Genomic DNA, 21,795 nt, shown 5'->3' on the forward strand with positions numbered 1-21,795 from the left:
ATGACCGTACCCACCTCATGGGGTTGCTGTGAGGATTCTGCCAGGTGACGTACAGCCATCTTAGCAGAGCGCCTGGCGTGCAGTTAGTCTGTGCTCAGTCAATGCTATTATAAATATTTTCTTTTATTATGATTTATATTATTTATTTTATTTATTTATGTCTGCTCAGTGTGGACACAGTACTAAGCACTTCACAGAAGCTTCCAAACTGACCTGAGTCCCCCCCTCCTAAGCTGGCCAGTGACTGGCTGTGCGCCTTGGCTAAGCTTCTCAACCTCTCTGAGGCCCCATTCCCTACCTTACCTGGGCTGCTGTGGAGATCACATGAGGGGCTACATCCTATGGGCTCAGCATACACAGCGCGCTTAGTAAGCTGGGCCAGGGCCTGCGGAACGATGTTCCCAAGGCCACATCAAGGTGCAGGCCCATGCACACACAATGGTATAAAATCTCCCCCCAACCTGCAAGCGTGGATGTGGCCAGCTGTCCTCCAATACCAGCCGCACGGCAATCAACCTCCCATTCACAGAAGGTGCTGGGAAACCCCTGCCCTGACAGTGGTGATGTGCTGTCCACGGGGACGGAGGACTGTGGATGAACCTGTTGCGTGTCTCAGGCACGGAGCAAGATCATGCATCAGGACTGCGAAACATTTCCATCCCTCCAAGACACTCTTCTCTGTTAATCACTACAGAAAACACAGGGAAGGGGCGAGGAAGTTCCTGCCAATGGAAGGCCCTAAACAGGTTGGACCCATGTGTATGTGGTCACTCTCATGACTGCAGTGGGGTCCAGCAGGCTGTCCACTCTAGACTCTCATTCACATGTGCCAGGCACAGTTCAGGGGACACCCTCCCCTCTCCACTGTCCACCTGACTGACTCCACTTGCTCTTCAGGGGTCACCTCTTCCAGGAAGCCTTCCCTGGCCTCACCTCCTTCCCAGACTCCCCTTGATCTCAGCCTATGGTACCCTAATTGCCAGTTTCCTTGTTTGGCTCCTCATGAGCCCCTCAAGGGCAGGGGCTACACCATATTTGCCCCTACCCCCCATCCCTAGAGCATGCCCACAACATAACAAAGAATGTTCAAAGAATGAGTGAATGAAGAAACTTAATGAGCTGCTGTTTCACTGTCCTGGGGAAAAATATCGGTTTTCATACCAGATAAATTGGATAAAACCTAATAACGTCCCAGTCAACACTGTAAATCCCCACTGAATTAATTCATACATTCGCTTGCAAGCTTAATAATATAGCCATACATTTTAGAGGGAACAGGTGGTGATGAACGACAGGCTTAATTAGGCAAATCATTCCACCTAAAGTAAAAACATACAAACTCCAAGTGATTCAGCAGCACAAGAAAAAAAAAAAGAACAAAAGCTCCAAACACAACTGCTTTCATATCTTCTAATTAAGCTTCTCTTTAATCTGCAATTTTAAAAAAGGCGATTCTTTTAATTTAGTGATTTTTCTGCAAAAGGTAAGGGAAGACACATCCCTCAAAAGGATATCTAGATTTAGAGAAAAAATATGCCACCCTTGTGAGTTGTTAGAATGACAGTATCTAATTAATTCCACCTATAGGCAATTACAAACAGAAGTCAGAGTTCTGAGGGAGGGAGGGGAGACTCAGACGGGCAGGGCCAGGCCTCTGGAGCCCTTTTGCCTTTGGTGTGATGATGGGGACCAGTACCCTGGTGGCAGAGTGGGAGAAGTGGCATGGTTGACAGCTGTAGCAGCCTGTCTCCCGAGAGGGTGAGGTGGCCCTTCATGATGTCCCAAATGTCCTTCCAAAAGCTCTGGTCTAATGACACGTCTCATTCTTTAAGACCCAGCTCAGATCTTCCGGGAGGCCCTTCCTCCCTGCAGGTTAGCCTCTGCCGCTGGTGGTCGCCTTCCTACATGTATTATAGATTTTATACCAATCAGCCTTGAAGTTGGGTCATTGTCAATGACAGAAGACGGCATTTCCAGGCGCCCATGAGAGCTCTAACCCTCACGACAACCCTGCCACCCTGTGGGCAAGGGAGTGGGGCCCGGAGGAGGGGAGGAAGAACTCCTCCAGGGTCTCAGAGCTCAGGAGTGGGGCTGGCCGGGCAGGAGCTGTGCCTCACTCATTTAGTCTTTGAAACGACCACCACCTGTATGAAGTCTAGAAGCTTCGACGGTCTGGCACAAAAGTTCCCCTTCCACAAAGCCTCCCCTGATCCCACCTGCTGAGAACTACCTTCCTCCTGGGCAGCTCACGGCACTTGGCCCTTCTCTTGTAGCTCGGTGGGCCCCCAGCCACTCTTCCCCAGTCAGCCCGGGTGTTCTGTGGGGGCAGCGCCTGGGATTTATTTTAGGCCTCTTTTTCCTCTCCAATTTCTTGTCTGTCCCTAAACTGACTGTAGTGCTGGGCATAGAGATGGTGTTTACTGAATGTTTGCTTAGATGAAGTAAATGTGTTCCTTCAGGATCCGGCTCCTTCCTGTTTATCATTCAGGGCTGGCCAGAGAGATCAGGTTCCAAAATGCCAAAGGGCCTCCAAAGCACAGCTCTCTGGGCTCAGAAACTCTTGCTGGCTCCTACTTCCCTGGGACAGAGAATTCACTCTGGTGCTTGAGGTCCTCTGTGACTTGGTGACAACCTGACCTCCTGGATGCATCTTCCCCTAAAAAAAACCCCTCCAGGTTCCACACCCACCCCTAGGCTCCAGTCACAAAGAATGGCTGGTCCCAAATCCATCATCTGCCTTCCTGCCTCTAGGACTTTGCTATGCTGTGCCTGTCCAATAGAATCCCTTTCTTCACTATCTCTGGTGCAAAAGTCCTAGCATTCTTCGGTTCAGCTTTAATGCTACCTCCTGGGGGGAAGTTTTGTCCTAGACACATCCCCAGGTGGAATTCCTTTCTCCTCTTCTGAACCCCGCCTCCCCTGTCTGTGCCACTGTCTGACCCCGCGCCAGTCTGTATTACAGTGCGTTATGTAGGTGTCTTCTCAGAACCGGATGGAGATGAGGTCTCGTGCCTCAGCCTCTCCTGAACTTCCCCATGCCTGACACACAGCCCATGGGTTGCAACAAGGCCAGAGAACAGAGGAACTGCAGTGGCTCAGCATCATGGAAAGGACGTGGACTCTGGAGTTAGGAAGATCCGGGTTTGAACTTTGCCTCTGCCACTATTGTGTGACTTTAGGCAAGACTCTAAACCTCTCTGAGCCTTAGCTGCCTCTTTTGTAAAACAGGGCTGACAATACCTATACCATAAAGGATTGTGGAGGTGGTTAGTAACAGATGATGTACCAAAGTCCAGGCAGGCCCCCTGTACGTGGTGGTCCCTTCTCCCCATGGTCACATCCATGCTCAGAGCAGCTCCTTTTCATGTACTCAAGAAGATAAAGTACCTTGTATCAGAAACCGTCTTCTTCTCCAACCTGTGCTGGAATTCCTAAGTTGGAAGCTCCAAGAGGACAGGACATATTCTGGTTTTTTTCAAAGGTGAATTCCCAATGCCTAGAACAGTGCCTGATGTATAGTAGATGCATAGAATCTGTTCAGTGTATGAATCTCCATCCAGATTTATGGTCAGCAGGACCAAAAAACCTCATTCATCAATCAAGAAAGGAAACTTAGGAGCTGGAATCCCCACCACAAATTATTTTAAAATAGTTTTGAAAAATGGCTTGACCTTTACTGAGTGCTTCCTGTGCATGGACAAGTATATACGTGAGGACCCGACGTGACGTTCTCTTCTGACCCTCACAATGAACCGAGGCGGTTGGTGCAACTTCACCTACATTTTTATGAACGGGGCCTGGTGCGGGCGAATAGCCTGCCCCAGCAGATAGAAGCAGGCTGTCACCCCAGGCAGCAAGCCCCAGACCCCAGTCTCTGTCCCTCTGCTTTGGGATGGAAACACTGGGCAGCCTCCTGGAAACCCTGGAAAGCCTCTAGAAGTGCCTTTCTCTGGGGACGGGCAGGGAGAGAAGAGTCGACAGTCTGCCCAACATCCCCCAGCCCTCTGGGCGGACCACAAGTGTGGATGGTGGCCCCTAAGGACAGGGATCATTCACAGGGAACTGGAAGGGAGCAAAGAGGGCCCAGGGTCTTGGGTCCCAGGTGAGGCCTACGATGTGCTCCAGGTTCAGTGGCTGCTTCTTTCTGGCTGGTCTGGAGCCTCCGGCCCTCCCAGTTCTCCAGTACAGGACAGAGTCCTTTAAGCATAAGGCAACAAGGATTAGAGAACTGAAAACAAAACCCTGTGCACGGAGCTCTCAGGTGCTAAAGAGGCTTCTTTAGGCCCCGTGTGGACGAGGTGGGAGTGAATACGGGGCTGACAGGAGGGGCCTGCACAGTGTTCCAGGCCTGGTGTTTGCTCATGGATGTCCTATGCCTCTGAAAACACAAGGGCACAGAGAACAGAATGAAGGTGCCCAAGGCATCCCTTCCACACAGTCCCAGGCACTGATTCCTCCACACCACTGATGGCCGGGTGGGTTTGTAGTGGGGGGACAGGCGGGGAGTGGGGAGGGCAGGGGTGCAGAGGCACGGAAGGGGCTGCAGCCCAGGCAGTCATAAGCCCCCAGGAGGGGGCAAGGAGGGAGACTGCGCATTGGTTTGGGAAGGTGGGGGGCCCCCATGACCCAGAGTCTATGGAAATACCACAAGCTTTCACGACGATGAGCAAACACCTGCACTTGACTAAAACTCTGTTCCTATGACAACGGTCCTCTGTTGCTTCAACTTTCTAAACATATGTTCTGCCTCATCTCGCCTGCTCCTCATAGTAAGACAAGTATTAGAATTCCCATTTTACAGCTGGAGAAACTAAGGCCCAGAGAGGTGAAGCCCCCTTCTCCCCTGCAGTTCAAGAGCAGGCCTCACTCTCCCCTCTGCCCGGTTACTGAAGGCTGTGCCTCCAGGTAGGTTGTAAGGCGATGGGCAGCCTAGCAAATGTTTTGGTTTGCTTTTCCAGGATCACCTATGACAGGCCTCTGTGTTCTCCTTGCAGACACACGCAGGCCCCAGGGCACCAAGCTGCCACGTCTCGTGGGCAGTGCCTGAGAACAGAGGTTCTCGTTACGAGAGGGGGCAGTGGTGACTCCCCGAGAAGTAGGGCATGGGGAAACCCGCTTGGGCTCCAGGAATCCCATCTGGTTTCCAGGAATGCTGTCCATGCATGTACACCCAAGCCTGGACTGGGGAAGGAGGGCCTGGCACGAGGGGGCGTGCCTTCGTCCTCCTATTCTGCACCCCAAAAAGGAAGCATGGACACCGCTGCCTGGTACAAAGACCCTGCCCCAAGGGCTGCTGCTTGGCTGCAGGAAAAGTAGGGACAAATCCTGATGAAAATGATGAAATGACCCAAACACAGAGGACTTTACAGCTGCTGAAGCAAGCCACCTCCACCATCATAACTCATTTTATAAATGAGGAACAAGAGCTGCAAAAGGGACTGACTTGTCCCATGTCAACAGCTAGATTTGAACCTGGACTTGAACCCACGTCTGCTGAATCCCAGGGGCCTCTAACAAGTTCAGCCCAAATCCTGTCTACAGCGCAACAGGTTCTCAAAAACAACAATAGTAACGATAATGATACCAAAAGCCAGCCTCCACTGAGCACGGACTGTGCCCCTGACTCCTGGCACCAATTACCACCTGGTTTTACAGATGAGGAAACAGGCAATTTGCCCCAGGTCATCCTGCTAGCAAGGGGCAGCACAGGGCTTTAAATCCAGACCCTCCAGCTCTCCTAGTTCTGAGCTGGCCTCAGTGTCAGATGGAGAATGCCCCCTCAGGTCTGATGTAGTGTATCTCCTGACACTTTAACCTGCAGACACCTACAGACACTTAGAATCAATCCCAGGGCCTGGGAAAGGGACTTCCCCCATCCACAAGCCTCAGAGGACCTGCAGGGAGCAGGCTGGGCATCTGTGGAAATGAGTCTCCCCTTCCAGGAGTCCCAAAGCCCCAGCCTAGCTGCTTATATGTTTCTGCTGCTGCCCCTCCACAGATGGTGGCGGGGGGAAGGAGGAATGACAGGAGGGGACAAGCAGGTGCATGGCTCTCAAGGGGTTGCTTGCCACCTACTGGCACCCCAGTCTCCTCACTCACAACATGGCATCCGGATGCACGGGTCAATCCTCAAACACCCAGGGACACACTCTCGGCCTTGAGTTCACACCAGGGGCTGCAACCACAGCAGACAACAGCCACTCTCACAAACGCCCCTCTTCACGCAGGTCCCTCACCCTCATCTGGAGAGAAGACAGGTATACAGCACGAAAGAATGATGTGAAAACGTATCATCTCTGTGTGAGCAGGCTGCATGATACCTACGTATTCTGTGTCCTGAAGAGAACTTGGGGTTGGTTTTCCTGAGACCTGATTTATTCAATAATTTAACAAATATCTGTGTGTTCGTTATGTGCCAGGCAATGATCTACGTGGGGACCCAGGTGTGAACAAGGCCGGCAGAGTCTCTGACCTCACAGAGCTTAAAAATCTCTATCCACACAAAGATCTCTGACCTGCCAAGCAGAAGAGCAAAGATATTCTACTAAACCTTTGGGTCTCTTCCACACAGGAGACAAACGCACTTGAAGAAAACACATTCCTATCAATCTAATTAGCAGGCAAACCAAAGCTATGAAACACCAGTGTTTTTCTTTTTCTTTTTCTAGGTTACTAAATGAATTCATTCATATGTCAAGCAGAAAAAATAACTGGAAAAACCTGTCCCTCAGCCAAAGGAAGCGAGTGATCCCAGTTCTCTGTTTAAAGCCCCCTTCTCTCTGCAGACCTGCTGTTCACACGTGTTAAACATTAATTACAACTGTTACTCATTACATAGCAAAAAGCTCCGAGTACAAACACAATTGTTAATTTCCTCCCAGGCCCAAGGCATTCTGGGAACCTGAGCAGGGGGCAGGAAGCACTGCAGGAGCCCCAGCGGGGCCAATGGTAAGGAGAAGGTGGCATGTGCTGGGTGTGCCAGGTGATGGTGGCAGTCTAAGATTCCCCATGGAAACTTCTGCAGAGTCCGAGCCTGTTTATTCTGAGTACACGAGGATGAGTCATGGGCTTCGTGGGAACAGTGAGCCTGGAGCCGGGTCTGATGGACTCAATGTCAGCACTACCACCTTCAGAGCATTTACGTTTCACGGTAACAGTGACAAGTCACGAGCTCAGCAGAAAGTGGGAGCAACTGTTTCTGCCTCCAGAACAGCCCAAGCCACCTCGCCCCAGCACAGCTAAAGAGAATGTTCAGACCTGCCCTTTACCCACTCTCGATGTCAACACAGCAGTGGAAAGAGAGCCTGAGCCGAGTTCATTAGCTGTGTGACTGTGGGCAAGCTGCTCACCCTCTCTGAGCCTGAGTAGTGTCATCTGTGTGATGACAATGAAACCACACCCACCTTGCAGAACTTCATAGGGTTAACCCGTGCCAGCCTCCTAACTGGTGCTCACTAGCTGTTAATTGCCTGCCCCTCATCCGTCATCCCCTCACCTTCATAGGATTATTTTAAATTAGCCAACTGAACTGGCTCAGAGATGACTCACAGTTGTTTCGGAAACAGACATACTTGAGACCTTACTTTCCCCTTTCTCTGCCCTTTGAGCCTCACTTGATGAGCTGGGAAAATGTCAAAACTCAAGAGGGTGCCTGCCTAAGGGGTGACCAACACAGCATTAGCACCCCCCATGTTGACAGTAACAAGTATGTATCTGGCGGTTCCAGAATAAACCAATGCACACCCATACGGGATGTGGTAGGAGCACAGAGGGGACCCAGCCCAACCTGGGATGAGGGTGGGGAAGGGACTGGTCATGTCAGGGGAGGCTTCCTGGAGGAGGTGGCATGGACACCACCCGAGCAGAGCTGTGACACCCCCTCCCTAACTCCTGCCTGACCCCAGCACCTACAACATAGTATGTACTGAGTATACTTTAGGTTCTCAAAGTGGGGTCCCCAGATCGGCAGCATCAGCAACACGGGGGACCTTGTTGGAAATGCAAATTCTCATGCCTCATCCCTGGAACCTACTGAATCAGGAACTCTAGGGGTGGGACCCTGTAATGTTTGATACTTCTTCCAGGTGATTCTGCTGCACGCTCTGGGCAAACCAACCAATCAACAAACATGTCACAGCCAGAATGGGGAGGGAGAGCTGTGGGAAGAAAGGCAGTAGAGACCCTCTCACACCTGAGGACCAGTGGCCCAATCCTCGGGAGGGACTGAATAAAGGATGGAAGAACCAGGTGGTTCATGGTGAGAACTATTGCTGGAATCGAGATGGAGTATTTCTTACAGAAGTGTTGCTTTCCACACTATCCATGCCTCTCGCTGCCAGGAATAACTGGGAATGAACTTCATAAATGGGCCCTCTGTGCCCCCTAAGTACCTCTTTATGCAATATTGTTTTAATATATAAAATTAAATTTGATTTAATACAGCAAGCCTTCCCTGAGTGCCAACAACCATTCTCTCATGTGTGACCCTTTAGAGGTTATGAAGTCTTTTCATCCAATTTTTTCCCTTGATCAACACAGAGATCCAGTGTGATAAGGATTGTGATTATCCCCGTTTCACAGATGGGAGACTGAACAGCCCGAGGTCCCACAGCTGGTGAGTGGTGGAGCTGGCATGTGAACTTGGGATTGTCTGACTCCTGTTACTGTTCCAGTGGCTCCCGACACCAAGACACTGTGTTGAGCTTTCCAGGGCAGAGAAACTGGCCAAGGAGCTAGTGCGGAAGCCAGACAAGTACCCAAAATAAATATGTTCAGCACTGAGTCACATGTCTGTCTTCTATTTTCGCTGGGAGGCAGGCCTGTTGCTGGCTGAACCCAGGACATTGCCTGAAAAGTAGCTTCGAGGTAGACAAATCTCCAGACGATGAATCGAAAATGACTTTTGTTTCTCCTGCCACCTGGCACCCTGAGCAGGCACTCTGATCACTCGCTTCACAGAAGCAGCTGCAAATCATTAAGGACGTAGTTTTTAACTTGACCCACTGAATTAAAAGGAAACGCTGATGCATCCTCTGTGTATGGCATGACTGCTATGAGGTCTCCAGCAGTTCCCGTCCCTTCCCCGGGCCTCAGTTTCCCTAGCTGGACAAGGGGGAGTGGGATGCCGTGGTGTGGGGACCCCTTCCTGTGCTGAGGGATGGCAAAGAGGACCAACCCGTGGGATGGCTCTGGTCACCCCATGCAGGCATGAACCTCCATAACTTGGGCTCCCACAGAATCCTCAGCTGGAACTGTTCCAAGTGGGAACATACACTCTAGGCACGTATCCTACCAGCTGCAGACGCACGGAGAAATTGGTGCAAGGGCGATGAAAGGCATGTGACATTTCCTGTGGGCTCTGGGAGGGCGAGGGCTCCAGCCACATTATATGCAGCATCTTGGATGGTGTCAGAGAGCCCAGACATTGACAGGGTAAGGGCTTGGGCTCTGGAGTGGGACTTCCCAGGTTCAAATCCCGGCTCTGCAGCTGACTAGCTATAGGCTCCTGGGCAATCATTTCTTCTCTTTGGACCTCGGTTTCCTTATCTGTAAAAGGAGGAAACTAAGGCCCCAGGGGGTGGTTGTGAGGATTAAATGAGATAATGCACGCACAAGTGTTCTGTAAATACCAGCACTTCCCCAACGCAGTGCCCTTTTTTAAGCCCCACCAGGGCCCTCTGCAGTGGACACATTTCCCAGGTGAGGGAATAGAGGCCCCGGGACAGGTTCAGTCCCTGTCCTTCCAATGGCCCCTCAGAGATCTGAAGACTCCAAATCCATGTCTGCTTTGCCAGGTTATCCACCCAGCTCCTTGGCCCCCTGCCTGTGTGGCCACCTCCTGGGCAGGCTTCCTTTGTCCATCCCACAATTCGTGCCACAAAGCCCAGGGGCTGGTCAGACAAGCTGCGCCACCCCCAAGACAGTGTGGAATCACCCAGGCTGCTTCTCCTGCCCCACGCTGGGCAGGAAGCTGCAAAGGGGGGCTGGACCTGCCGGCTGTAAAGACTCCAAGGGGCGGTGAGTGGAAAACTCACCCCCTGGAGAACTGAGTGGGTGGAGAACTGCGTCCAGCCAGTTCTGAAGGCAGGTGTTTCTGCTGGGTGGCAAGGGGGCTGTCAGCCTGATGGAAGCCACCGCACCACTCTGTTCGTTGCAGCTGGTGGTAAAACTGACTGGGCATCTGTCCTGGGGCTGGGATCAGCTCAGGCCATGTGTGTGGCTTGGGACTCTGGTGTTGGATGGGTGCGGGCAGGGGTTCTGGCTGAGGCCACCACCAGCTTCCTGGAGGGAGGGCAGGCAAGGGAAGCCGAGGGCTCCTGGGGAGCTTGCGGTGTCTCTCATTCACCTAGCCACAGAATTCTGAGAAAAGGGAAGACTATCATTCCCAAGAAGCTAGGACCACCTCACACCCTGCAAGAGCTGTTTTCGCGACAACCGGGAAGGGATAATCAAGCCTTCCCGAAAGGCTGCACTGGCTGAGAAGGCCTACTTCTGCGGAGAATGCCAAAGCATCCCTTTGAGAACAGCCTCGTTTCACGAATGCAGTGCAGGACAGCACTTTGAAAGGCGGAAAGCACTTTTGCTTCGTAGACTGAATCACAGAGGTAGTTCAGAGGCCTTCCCTTCTCCTGGCCTTTGACCAGCATGCTGGGATCCTGAAGGAATGAAGCTTGGAAGCAGCCCTGGAGAGGGCTGCAGGCCAACCTCCCACTGCAGGGCAAAGCCCTCCCAACACCAATCCTGCCTCATTCAAGCTTCTGCTGGCAAATCTTGGTGAGAGGAAGCTCATTATACACTTTCAGGTGTACCTGAAATTCTTACCACTCACTGTGACCCGAAATCCCTATGACTCCTTCTTGGTGGGCCTACCTCTGCCCTTTGGGGGTCCCCACACCACACACCTTCGGAAATCTGAAAGCACTGACCAGGTTCCCTCATGCAAGCTAAACAGGCAGAATCAGAATACAAGGGATGCAGGGACTTCCCTGGTAGTCCAGTGGTTAAGACTCTGTGCTTCCACTGCAGAGGGCACGGGTTCAATCCATGGTTGGGGAACTAAGATCCCGCGTGCTGTGCGGTGCGGCAAACAAACAAACAAACAAAAAACAAGGGATGGAAAGAGATGCTAACGATATTGCCCAGTGGATTCTACCCCGGCTACAGATCCTGCACCCCAGGCTCTCGGGGCCCATCGCAGAGCTCCTGAGGGCCCAGAGAAACTGTGTGGGGCACTTCAAACAGGTATTGTGATAAGGAGGACGAGGCCCAGCCCAGCACGGCACTGCTCCCTGACACCACCAATGACGTGCTAAAGCGTGTGTCACACACACTACTGATTCAGATGGGAACGTTATCCTTTGTTTCTGAGCAGCCATCCTTCCGGGTTTACAGACAGGACCACGGCGGCACTTGAGCGACCTAATCGAACTGTTTCAACTCGTCCTTTTTACCTGAGAGGTGGCCCATACACCTCGTTCCACCAGCACTTCGAGGCTAGGAGACAGGAGGGTGCTCCTTGGCTGCAATGCCGCACCTGACAGGCTCTGTCCACAGATGTGGGGAGGGATCTGGTCAAGACTAAAGGCTGGTGCTCACAGCATCCCTCCAGCCCAAGTGGAACAGCTGCCTTCTATGCCCCAGAAATCAGAACCGAGCCAAAAGCTTCTTGGGGAAAAGCACAATCGGTACCCACCCCAGAGCAAGACACAATTGATGAGGTAAGTGACTTGATGAGACACAGGTGGGGATATGAGTCTGCGTCTACTTTCTATCAGCAGCCTAAGAAGTTGACCTTTAAAGACACTTGTGATAGCAACTCAGCAACGTTAACCATGCGGCTCAGAAACTTATCTGGAGACAGTTCTGTCCAAGGCCTTGTGATCCTGTGTGAAAAACTAAATGTGCAGTAGTTATAAAACCAGCTTCGGGCAGAAGTGGGCAAGTTCTGGCCTGAGAGGCTTCTGAAGAGATGATGTCCTGTAGGGTAAGGGCTTTTCACCTTAACATGCCAGCAAATCACCTGGGGGTCTTTGAAAACAGATTGACTCTGCAGGTCTGGGGTGGGGCCTGAGACCTTGCGTTTCTCACCAGTTTCCAGGCGATGTGATGCTGCTGGTCCAGGGGCCACATTTTGAGCAGCAAAGCACCAGACTAGACTGGAGCACCTAAGGTGACATGACCTGCAAGGTGGTCAGTCCAGGAGAGGGTGAGACGCCACACCGCCTGGAATGTCATCTCTTGCCATGGGCCCTTGGTGTCTAGGACAGTTGGCACGTGAGCCCTTTAGCCCTTTAGTCAAACTGGAGTTTGTGAAGAGCCACCTCTGGGACATCATCGGCTCCGTTCTAGTTCCTCCCACACCCGGGAGAAGCACAGCCTTGTCAGCCATGCCAGGGGACAGGCCTTGGATTCCCTTGTGCCAAGGGCAGAGGAGGCTGTGAAATGCACGGGAGAGAGCTGAGGTGACCAAGGACCTCAGCCACATGACTACTCTCGGCCTGGCTCTTGGCTGGCGCTCACGGCCTGGCAGGCGGGCCCAGAACCTACAACACTGAGTCTATATGGTGAGGGAAATGCCCCACCAGTGTCATGTGCAGGAAGCTCAACAGGCTCAGAGAGGCAGCAAGGAAGCCCGTGGGACATGTGGATATGTACCAGGAGGGCTCACGGGGATGGCGAAGGAGGCACAGGACTTTTCCAGATAGGACACAGCAGGGAAGGGCACTCAGACAGAAGGCATGGGACTGCACATTGTGCTACACCTAGGGAACTGTGAGCAGTCTGTGCTAGAACAGTCAGAACTTCGAGCAAGGGAATCAAGATGAGTGGAGGGCAGAGGCCTCACTTTGGGGGGCCAGGAAGGGAGGAAGGGTCTAGTTCTGCATGAAAATGGGAGATTCAAGGCAAAATGAATCTTAAATAAAAATAAACTCTCCCTTTCTGACCTTCAATGTGGTAAGAATTAAATTAGTCACTTGAGGGGCTCCCCTGGTGGCACAGTGGTTGAGAGTCCGCCTGCCGATGCAGGGGACACGGGTTCGTGCCCCAGTCCGGGAAGGTCCCACATGCCGTGGAGCGGCTGGGCCCTTGAGCCATGGCCACTGAGCCTGCACGTCCGGAGCCTGTGCTCCGCAACGGGAGAGGCCACAGCAATGAGAGGCCCGTGTACGGCAAAAAAAAAATTAGTCACTCGATGTCTCTTTGTTTATATGCCTAAACTCTTAGAAGCATAAAAATGTTTTTGCATCTGACTTTTCCCCTCTTAACATTAAACATAAGCATTTCCCTAGGTTGTTACAAACTCTGTGTCAACATCACTTTGTAGTGGCTGCACAATATTCCATTTAACCGACCCCCATTGTTGGACATTCAGGTCATTCTCCATCTCTCATGATCATCATGCCTTTTCTGTGCTTTAGATCATAACCTCAGCCTGGATCCTAAGGACTGGGGTTAGGATCAAAGGGTGTGTACATAGCTTAGGACAGGTGACACATGTGGCAGACTGCTTTCCATACGGCTGTGGGAGAGGAGAGGCACCTGAGTCATTCAAGGGGCTCTAGGCCAGGGGTGGGGTCAACTCCTGAGGTCAGGATGTGGCCATGGCCTGTGCTCTGTGGATGGGCTCGTGCTGCAGCTGGGACAGGAAACGCAGCAGCCCTGGATGCATGCAGGCCTGTAGCAGCTGTATGACAGGATGGAGCCACTGGGCTCCACAAGGCCCAATAGGAGCCACTCTGCAGATTGATTTTCTTCTAGCTTCTAAGATTTCCTGAAATCTGAAATCTTGGCTTCAGTGAACTAGAGCATTACCAACAGGACCAAGACAGAGTCAGACAATGAGATCATCTGGGATGTCTCTGGGGATGGGGGGAGGGACTGGAACGGAGACCCTGGAGGCCAGACCCAGGAGTTCCCCCAGGCCTGGCCTAAGGGACTTCCTCCAGGACCCTCCTCATCCTTGAAGGGCCCAGCTGTACTAGAAACCCTGTGGTTTACCTGAGCAGGCAGGGACCCGTGCACTTACTCCCTTTACAAAGGTGAGTGCCATGCAGGTCAGCGGCTGCCTCTGAGCAGGGCCACTGGCTCCTTACCTGCCAGAGCTGGGATGGTGACCCGGTTCCACTCCCATGGCTGGTCGTACTCATCGGCGGGCCTGTCGTCATCCTGGGGCAGCTTGCTCTCCCGCAGTCGGGGGCTGACCGTGCTCTCTGAGTCGGAGTCCACGCTTGGGCCTTCGGGTTCGTAAGGGGTATCGTATAATTGGATGCTTTTGTGCTGGGACCTGACGCTTTCCTGCCTCTGAAATTCTGCAGTCAAAAGGGAAGGAAGCAGAGATGTAAAGCATGCACAGCACGTGCTTCCTCACCTGGGACCCACCAGGTGACACCAAAGGAATTCAGAGCTGCCAGCCAGGGAGGTGGAGGCTGTATTTAACTTCTGTCCCACCCCTCGAGGGCGGGGTCTCTGCTCTCACTGCTCAAGGTTTCCTCACAGAGATCTCAGGCTCTGGACCAAACAACAGAACGAGAAGCCTCCCTGCCACCGCCTGCAGTCTTCAAGGGCACAGCCCAGAAGTGAGCGTGATGTTCCAGGCGTGTTCTGACACCAGCCCGGGACAGGCAGAGCTCTCAGCCCCATCACTTACAGAGGCGGGGGTGGTCTTCCCACTAGGGCAACTCCCTGGTCTCTGGACTTGTCACTCCCTAGCTATAAAATGAGAAGATTGGGCCAAACGACCCTCAAGTTTCCACCCAGCTCACATATTCATTTTAAAGACCTAAGAAGCCAAGAACCACCCCCAGGGGATGCAGGGTCACTGATTTTTCCCCTACAAAGCCCCAGGAATGACCCTTTTCCTGCATTTCTACCTCCCCCAGGGCCTGCCTGTCTTCTAACACACTGAATACAGCCAAGAAACTTGAGAGCAGATGTCCAGTTTCACTTCGGAATAAGGAAGGAAAGCTCTTAATCTTCTGGAGAGGATGCCAAGGCCTGGCTCCAGTGTGGGCTGAGGGGCGACCGCCCGTCTAGATGAGGCCCCAGACAGGGCATGTTCCTTTCAGCGAGAGGCCAGCAGTGGCTGAATGATGGATTCCAGGATGCTACGATCAGGTGCTTCCTCCTCACACAGGGGCACTTTTCTTGCTTTGATCATAAACACCCACTGTGTGCAGGGCCAACGTGAGGACAGGGGGAAAGGAGTGGGTTCGCTGTTGAGGCTGCTCTCGGCAAGCCCACTGTTTCCAGAAGAGATACAACGGGCACCTAAATCACCATAATACTCTGCAGCAAAGGGGCTCCTGCAGGGCCTGGGAGGGATGAGACAGGAGGAGAGATGACATTTGAACTGACAGCTCTGACAAGTGGAAACAGGAGAGGGACAGGATTCCCTGTGGTAGGACCAGGGCAAGCCAAGGCAGTGCAGCTGGAGAGAACGTGCTCACTGCCCACTTTCTTGTTTTATTTGTAAAGTGTATATAGCATTTGCCATTATACCATATTTAAGTGCACAAGTCAGTAGCATTAAGTATATGCACACTGTTGTGCAACCATCACCACCATCCATCTCACGAACTTTATCTTCATCCTAAACTGAAACTGTCCCCCACTAACTCCCCATTTCCCCTCCCCCAGCCCCTGGCAACCACCCTTCCACTTTCTGTCTATGAATTTGAGTACCTAGGTACCTCATATAAGTGGAATCATATGGTATTTGGCCTTCTGACAGTCTTATTTCACTTAGCATAATGTTTTTAATGTTCTTCCATGTTACAGCGTGTGTCAGAAGTTCATTTCTTTTCTTTTTTTTTTTTTTTTTTTTGCGGTACGCGGGCTTCTCACTGCTGTGGCCTCTCCCGTTGCGGAGCACAGGCTCCGGATGCACAGGCTCAGCGGCCATGGCTCACGGGCCCAGCCGCTCCGCGGCATGTGGGATCTTCCCAGACCGGGGCACGAACCCGCGTCCCCTGCATCGGCAGGCGGACTCGCAACCACTGCGCCACCAGGGAAGCCCAAGTTCATTTCTTTTTAAGGCTGAATAATATTCCACTGTGTGTCTATTCACTGTCTACTTTTGCTGGAGCACCAGGTCCAAGGAGGTGGGAGAGGGGCGGTGGGGCTTGATAAAAAAGCACTGAGGGTGGTGAGAGTGAGCTATTTCAGTGGAATCTCAAGGCATTCTCCAAATCAGAGTTCCAGTGCCATAAAGATATAGTAGAAACCCACAGGAGTCATGTGCCTTGAAGAGCAGTTGACAAAACACATGAATGATGTCAGCCTTTCTGAGAAACAGCATTCTTTTAGACTGGGCTTCATGATCCAAGGCCAGCTCATAGGGTCGAAAAAAATCCACCTCTGCGCACAGGCCCTGATACAACAGAAACTAACCAATGCTGGGTAGTGACCTTTAGTGTTGACATTAAATAGCGCCGTGGTAGTATCTCCCAAACTTCACTGAGTTACATACGGACTTCATGATTTTGCTGTTTTCAAGTACCACCTGGCTTATTATTTACCATTGTTATTGATGTTGCCTCATTTTTTAGAGTAAATAAATTCACTTAAAAAGGAAACTTTTAATCACCATCCCATAAGCCATTATCCTTACCAAAAACAGATGATAAACATAAAAAGAATGAACAAGAGGGAGATGCAAGAGGGAAGAGACATGGGAACATATGTATATGTATAACTGATTCACTAAAAAAAAAAAAAAAAAAAGAATGAACAAGAACAAAACCAACTAGGTGGGTACTACTGCCGGGAGGCAATCCCAAGGCTCACTTTCTCTCTGCTGAAAAGGAAGACGGCAAGTACTGGAGAGCTGGTGGGGGCAGGCGGGAGGTCTAAGCAGCAAACCAAGATACTTTCTTTGGCAAACAAGAATAACCTTCTCTTTTTAGAAAGAAAGTAAATGAAAAGGGAAAAACCTCACTACGTGGTTCTCAGGCTGCCTAAAATCATGTCTCCTCTGAGAAGATGTCCCTTACTTTGGCGAAACACGGCTTTATTGGGTCCCATGAGTAAACTGGGACGATTTATTAGTTTTGAGGATGATGCTTTCCTTTTTATGGGGGAGTAAGAGGAGAAGAGAAGAGCTATAAAAGGCAGGATTTGGTCATTTTAAGGCGAAGACCAACTGTAAAGTACTGGAGACAACTCTGTAAATTACGAAATCTACCAAAGTGCTTGCTTTGTGGGGTCATCATCATCCGCATCACTGCTGCCCCTGGTTCTAAGGAGTGCAGTCTAGCTTCCTGTCTTTGGAGAATTCCAAGGGATGGGGACACTGGGAATGCAGCTGACAGGCACTGACATAGGAAAACCACCTTCCACTTCATCCTCTTTCACAAGCAGGACCAGCAACCACTGACATGTACTCTACAGTTTACAAAGCACTTTGCATGCAAATCGTCATTTAATCCTGGGCCACAAAGCAACTCGTGGATGCACTTCTGTGGGCCCCCAATAATCATGAACATCCTTGCTTTCTCTCTCTCTCTCTCACAGAGCCCAGCTGCAAACAGATATTCCATGAATGTGGGTGGGATAAATGAATGACAACTGACAGCCAGAAACCCCTCTTTACTCCCAAATTCCAATCTATGAAAGTCCCTGACTTCAGTGATAAGGTACCTGGAACAATATGAAAAATGCATATAGCCCAGTATTACACAATATTCAGAAGAGATGGATATTCTACATAAACACTAGCTTAAAAGGAAAACATGTGCAGGGAACAGATTAGCTATTAAATCAGAGGGACTTGGACATACACCTCTCAGACAGGATTTACTGTCCCCAAAGCATCTGCACCTTACCAAAGCTGAGTTAGGAATGGCATGCAGTTAGGGTAGGGGATGTTATGATGGTAATCATTAAAACAAGCTTCCTCCCTATTACATGGTGAATTCAAATTTTCATTAAGGCCTCAACAATAGGGAGCAGTTAAGTAAATTATGGCATGCTAACTGGATGGAATATTAAACAGCCATTAAAATGATAAATCTGAAGATTATGTAGCTACATGGAATAGCGTGCATGAAATTATGCTAAGTTAAAAAGTGAAATGCAAGACTGTTTATGTGTTGAGCAAACCGTATAATGTGGGCTTTCTACACAAGTCCTGGGCGATGTGAACAATGCCCCAGAGGAATTCTACTCCTTGCTTAGGAATTGCGGAACACCGTCATCACACACTTTGCCCATAATATCTAAACTCTGATGACAGCAATGTTGTAAGTACAGATACACACGAATAAAGGACAGAAAACCTGATACAGGAAGATAAACAGCTACTGTGTATAGAGGGAGGAATTATTGCATAACAATTTTTCAAAGTTGTTTTAAATAATGAATAAATATGTTAGTAAAGAAAAAATGTAGTTAAGAGAGGATCACATGAAAGTAAATACGATTTTAAGTTGGGCTTATAGGAGCTGTGTGTTTCAGAAGCAGCTGCCTTTGCCTGAGAAAACACCCATTTAAGGGAACATCTCCTCTCCCAGGAGATGTCTGCCAAGAGCCCCAGGAAGTCAAGGGCAGTTGCGCCAGGCCGGCTCACCAGACATCACTGTCCCCTGCCTAATGACCAGGCCCGTCCTCCTTATTACCCAAACCGATCTGGGACGGTCCAGAGACTGACCTAATAGGGGAGCTGGTAACTGTATGTTTTAAGTCACAAGTTATCTGGACATCACCATCTATAAATTCATGGAAAATGACCTTTAATATTGGGTGGCAGGCTGTGATTTTATGCCTCTTAGGCAGGGAGCAGGAACATTAAATTGACAGGGTAGGGATTTCTGTCGACTTCTGAAGTAGAAAGGTTTTCAAGTAGAACTATATAGGGAGGAAAAAAAAAATTAGAGCACTTTGTTTTAGAATTGGAGAATGTTAGAACTGGAAGGGGCCCTGGGGCCCTGGGCGTATTCACCAAGGGCACAGAGCCAGGAGGGTGAGGCTGGTGTGCTGACCAAGGGCTGTGGCCCTGAGAGGCAAGGAGGGCCGAGGGGATCATCTGAGTGAGGGGCCCAGGACAGAGCTTGGTGCAAACCAGGGGCCTCCTGAGTGGCTCTTAAGTGTTTCGAGTTCCCCAAGTCCATTGGCAACAAACTACGCTTTGCTCTGGTGTTCACCAACTCCGTGCCTCCCCCTCACAGTTTTTTGTTTGTGTGTTTTTGTTTTGTTTCTTTCCTTTGGCTGTCAGGAAGCTCAGGGTTAATTCTGATGCTTAACCTCAATAGCCAGGTTAGCTTAGATATTGGGTAGAATCATTTTCACTTGCCCTTCCTCCTATGTGGATCTTGATATCTATTATAACAGCCTCATTATATACATTTCTTTTTATTATGCATAGCCTCAGGTCAGTATTCTGAAAGCAGGCGGACACACATCTAACGAAAAAGACTAGAAGAAAAAAAACCTCTTCTTTACCTCTTTACCTTCCTTTCAGGAACAGAGAAAGGAAGGCAGGGCTCGGCCTCACCTCTGGGAAACAGGCCGAGGAAATCAACGTACTCACTGGTACACCCAGCCTTCTCTGGGAGCACCAGCATCCACCTGTCCTCACAACCCGCTAGGCATCTACTGAATGCCCAGCACGAGAGGAGACGGAGATGAAGCAGACACAGTCCTGGTCTTCAGGGAGCCCTCGGGGAAAGAGGGCCAGAGCCCCCAGCACAGACAGACGAGGCTTAGGGTCCTCAACAGGGAGCAGATGTGACCCTACAACTCAGTTGAGGGAAATCTGGGAGGGCCTTAAAGAATTTAGACATGAGGGCATGGCACAGTGGTACGGCAGGGAAATTGGGTGTTTGATGAAGGAGGGACCGAAGCAGAGGCACAGGGGCTGGAAGCACGAGGTGTATGTGGGGAAGGTGGGCCGTCCAGGGGGCCCATTGAGAGGGGACGCCGAGGCAGGTGGAAGTGGTTCTGGACGGCCTTGAATGGCACAGGACAGCACCCCCAAGACTGTCTAAGGAGAGGTGCAGGGTGGAGAACCCCCAGGCAGGGTGGAGCTGGGCGGGGTGAGGCTGGCACAGACATGCAGGAGCCTAGCTGGAAATGACAGATGCCAGCCTGCAGGCCCCTCACCTCTAATTTTCCCAGCTGGTTTGTCTGGGAATCCACACCAGATCCCAAATGACAGGGTGGCAGAGCTCAGTAGAGATGTGTGGCCAAGGAGGCCTCCAGTCCCAGGCCCTGCCATCCCCGTCAGACCAAGAAACCTCTACTCAGCCAGTGGTGGGCCTGCCTGGCTGTGCCCTCAGGCCTCCATGGGCTAGGGCTGCATTATTAGGACAATGCAGCGCCACTGACTGGCGCTGCCCTGCACCCGCCACCTGGGAGGCAAAGCCCCGGGTCCAGGAAAGCGACAGGTTCAACAGCACAGTGTGGTGGCTGAGAACACTGATCCTGCCAGGCCGCTGGGGCCCAAATCCTGGCCCCAGTGGGGGACCCAGAGCAAGTTGCCCCAGTTTCCTCATCTCTGGAGCGGGGACAACAGTGTCCAGGATGTTATGAGGATCAAACGAATTCTTGTACGTTCAGTGTTTAGAACGGCGCCTGGTGCACAGAAGGCACTCCGGGAATGTTGACTTCATTTCAGTTACCACTACTGGGGCATCCTTGGAATACCATTCCAAGAGCCCTCCTCCTCTGAGATCACCCTTCATCCCCCAGAGCCACAGAAGGCCTGCTTACGAACTCTAACAGGCAACCCTGCGCTGGAGATGACAGGGTTTCACCACCCATCTATGAAACTTCCATTTCTGGATCCACAACTTCTGATTTTAGCTGCTGCTTTGGCAATCTCTCGCCTCCACCTGGGAGCTTTGCTCCAGATCAACTCTTGTGCGGAACACAAAACACACAGGGAAGGGCTCAGTGCCCAGGAGTCTAATGACTACATTTTACAGATGGAGAAACTGAGGCCTGGGGAAGGACGAGGCCCCAGGTCCTCTAACTCTTAGACCAGGGCTCTGCTTCCTACCTTTCCCAGATGCCTCCTCATGTCTCTTTTATCAGACTGTCTTGTTTGTCATCTTCTGGAGGCAGGGGCATCTACTTCGGTCAGGCCTGAGGTGTTAAAAAGCACACCCGGCACCACAGCCCAAGTGAGCAGTTCCACAGGAGGGGCGGGCAGCTGTTCCTAATTAGACACAGCCGAAATCCAGCCAAGTTCCGGGCACCACATCAAAGGGAAGGCAGGGGACGCTCTCCTCATCTAAACTGTTAAAACATCTGCTGGAGAAAGACCCTCCTCCTAATGAATGCCTGAATGCAGGGGGCCCCCGGAGGCTGAGGTGGCAGCATGGGGCAGCAGGGGTCCTCAGGGTGCACCCCGCCAGGCAGCAAGGGTAGGGCAGCTTGGAGACGGAGCCTGGACACAAACCCAACACAACACAGGCAGAGGCCCCACCCCCTCCTCCATCTAGTCTGGTTTCCGGAGCTGTCTAGAAGCCACGAGACTGACTAATTGGAGTTCTCTTACCATCTCTTTTCCAGGCGTGCACAGAAACACCCCAGAAAAAGAGGGTGAGCTCTGTGGAGCAAGGGTGTGGAAAAAGAACAATGGTCACGTCGGCAGGAGCAGTGCAGGCCTGTCACTGCCCGGTGGAACCTGCACCACTTGCTCTTTTACGCTCAGCCCAAGGGCGAGGGGAAAGCCCAGGTCTGAGTCAGGGAGCCCGGTCTGATCCCTGCCCTTGGACATCTGTACAGGATGGGGTCTCCCCTGGAGGGCCCTGTTCTGTGGTCCCTGGGGGAGACGAGCCCACACCCCTGATGACA

The 21,795-nt window shown here is 51.4% G+C and overlaps 1 protein-coding gene across 1 annotated transcript in view; it reads right to left on the reverse strand.

Moving 5' to 3' along the window:
- SHB (SH2 domain containing adaptor protein B) overlaps positions 1-21,795 on the reverse strand; it is a 131,935-nt gene that overhangs the window by 31,014 nt on the left and 79,126 nt on the right. The window contains exon 3 of the mRNA XM_082643433.1: positions 14,094-14,309. Coding sequence (XP_082499559.1) covers positions 14,094-14,309 — 216 coding nt within the window. The remainder of the gene's footprint in view (positions 1-14,093; positions 14,310-21,795) is intronic.

Source organism: Mesoplodon mirus (assembly GCF_964341445.2).
Source record: "Mesoplodon mirus genome assembly, chromosome: 1".
Taxonomy (NCBI): Eukaryota; Metazoa; Chordata; class Mammalia; order Artiodactyla; family Ziphiidae; genus Mesoplodon; species Mesoplodon mirus.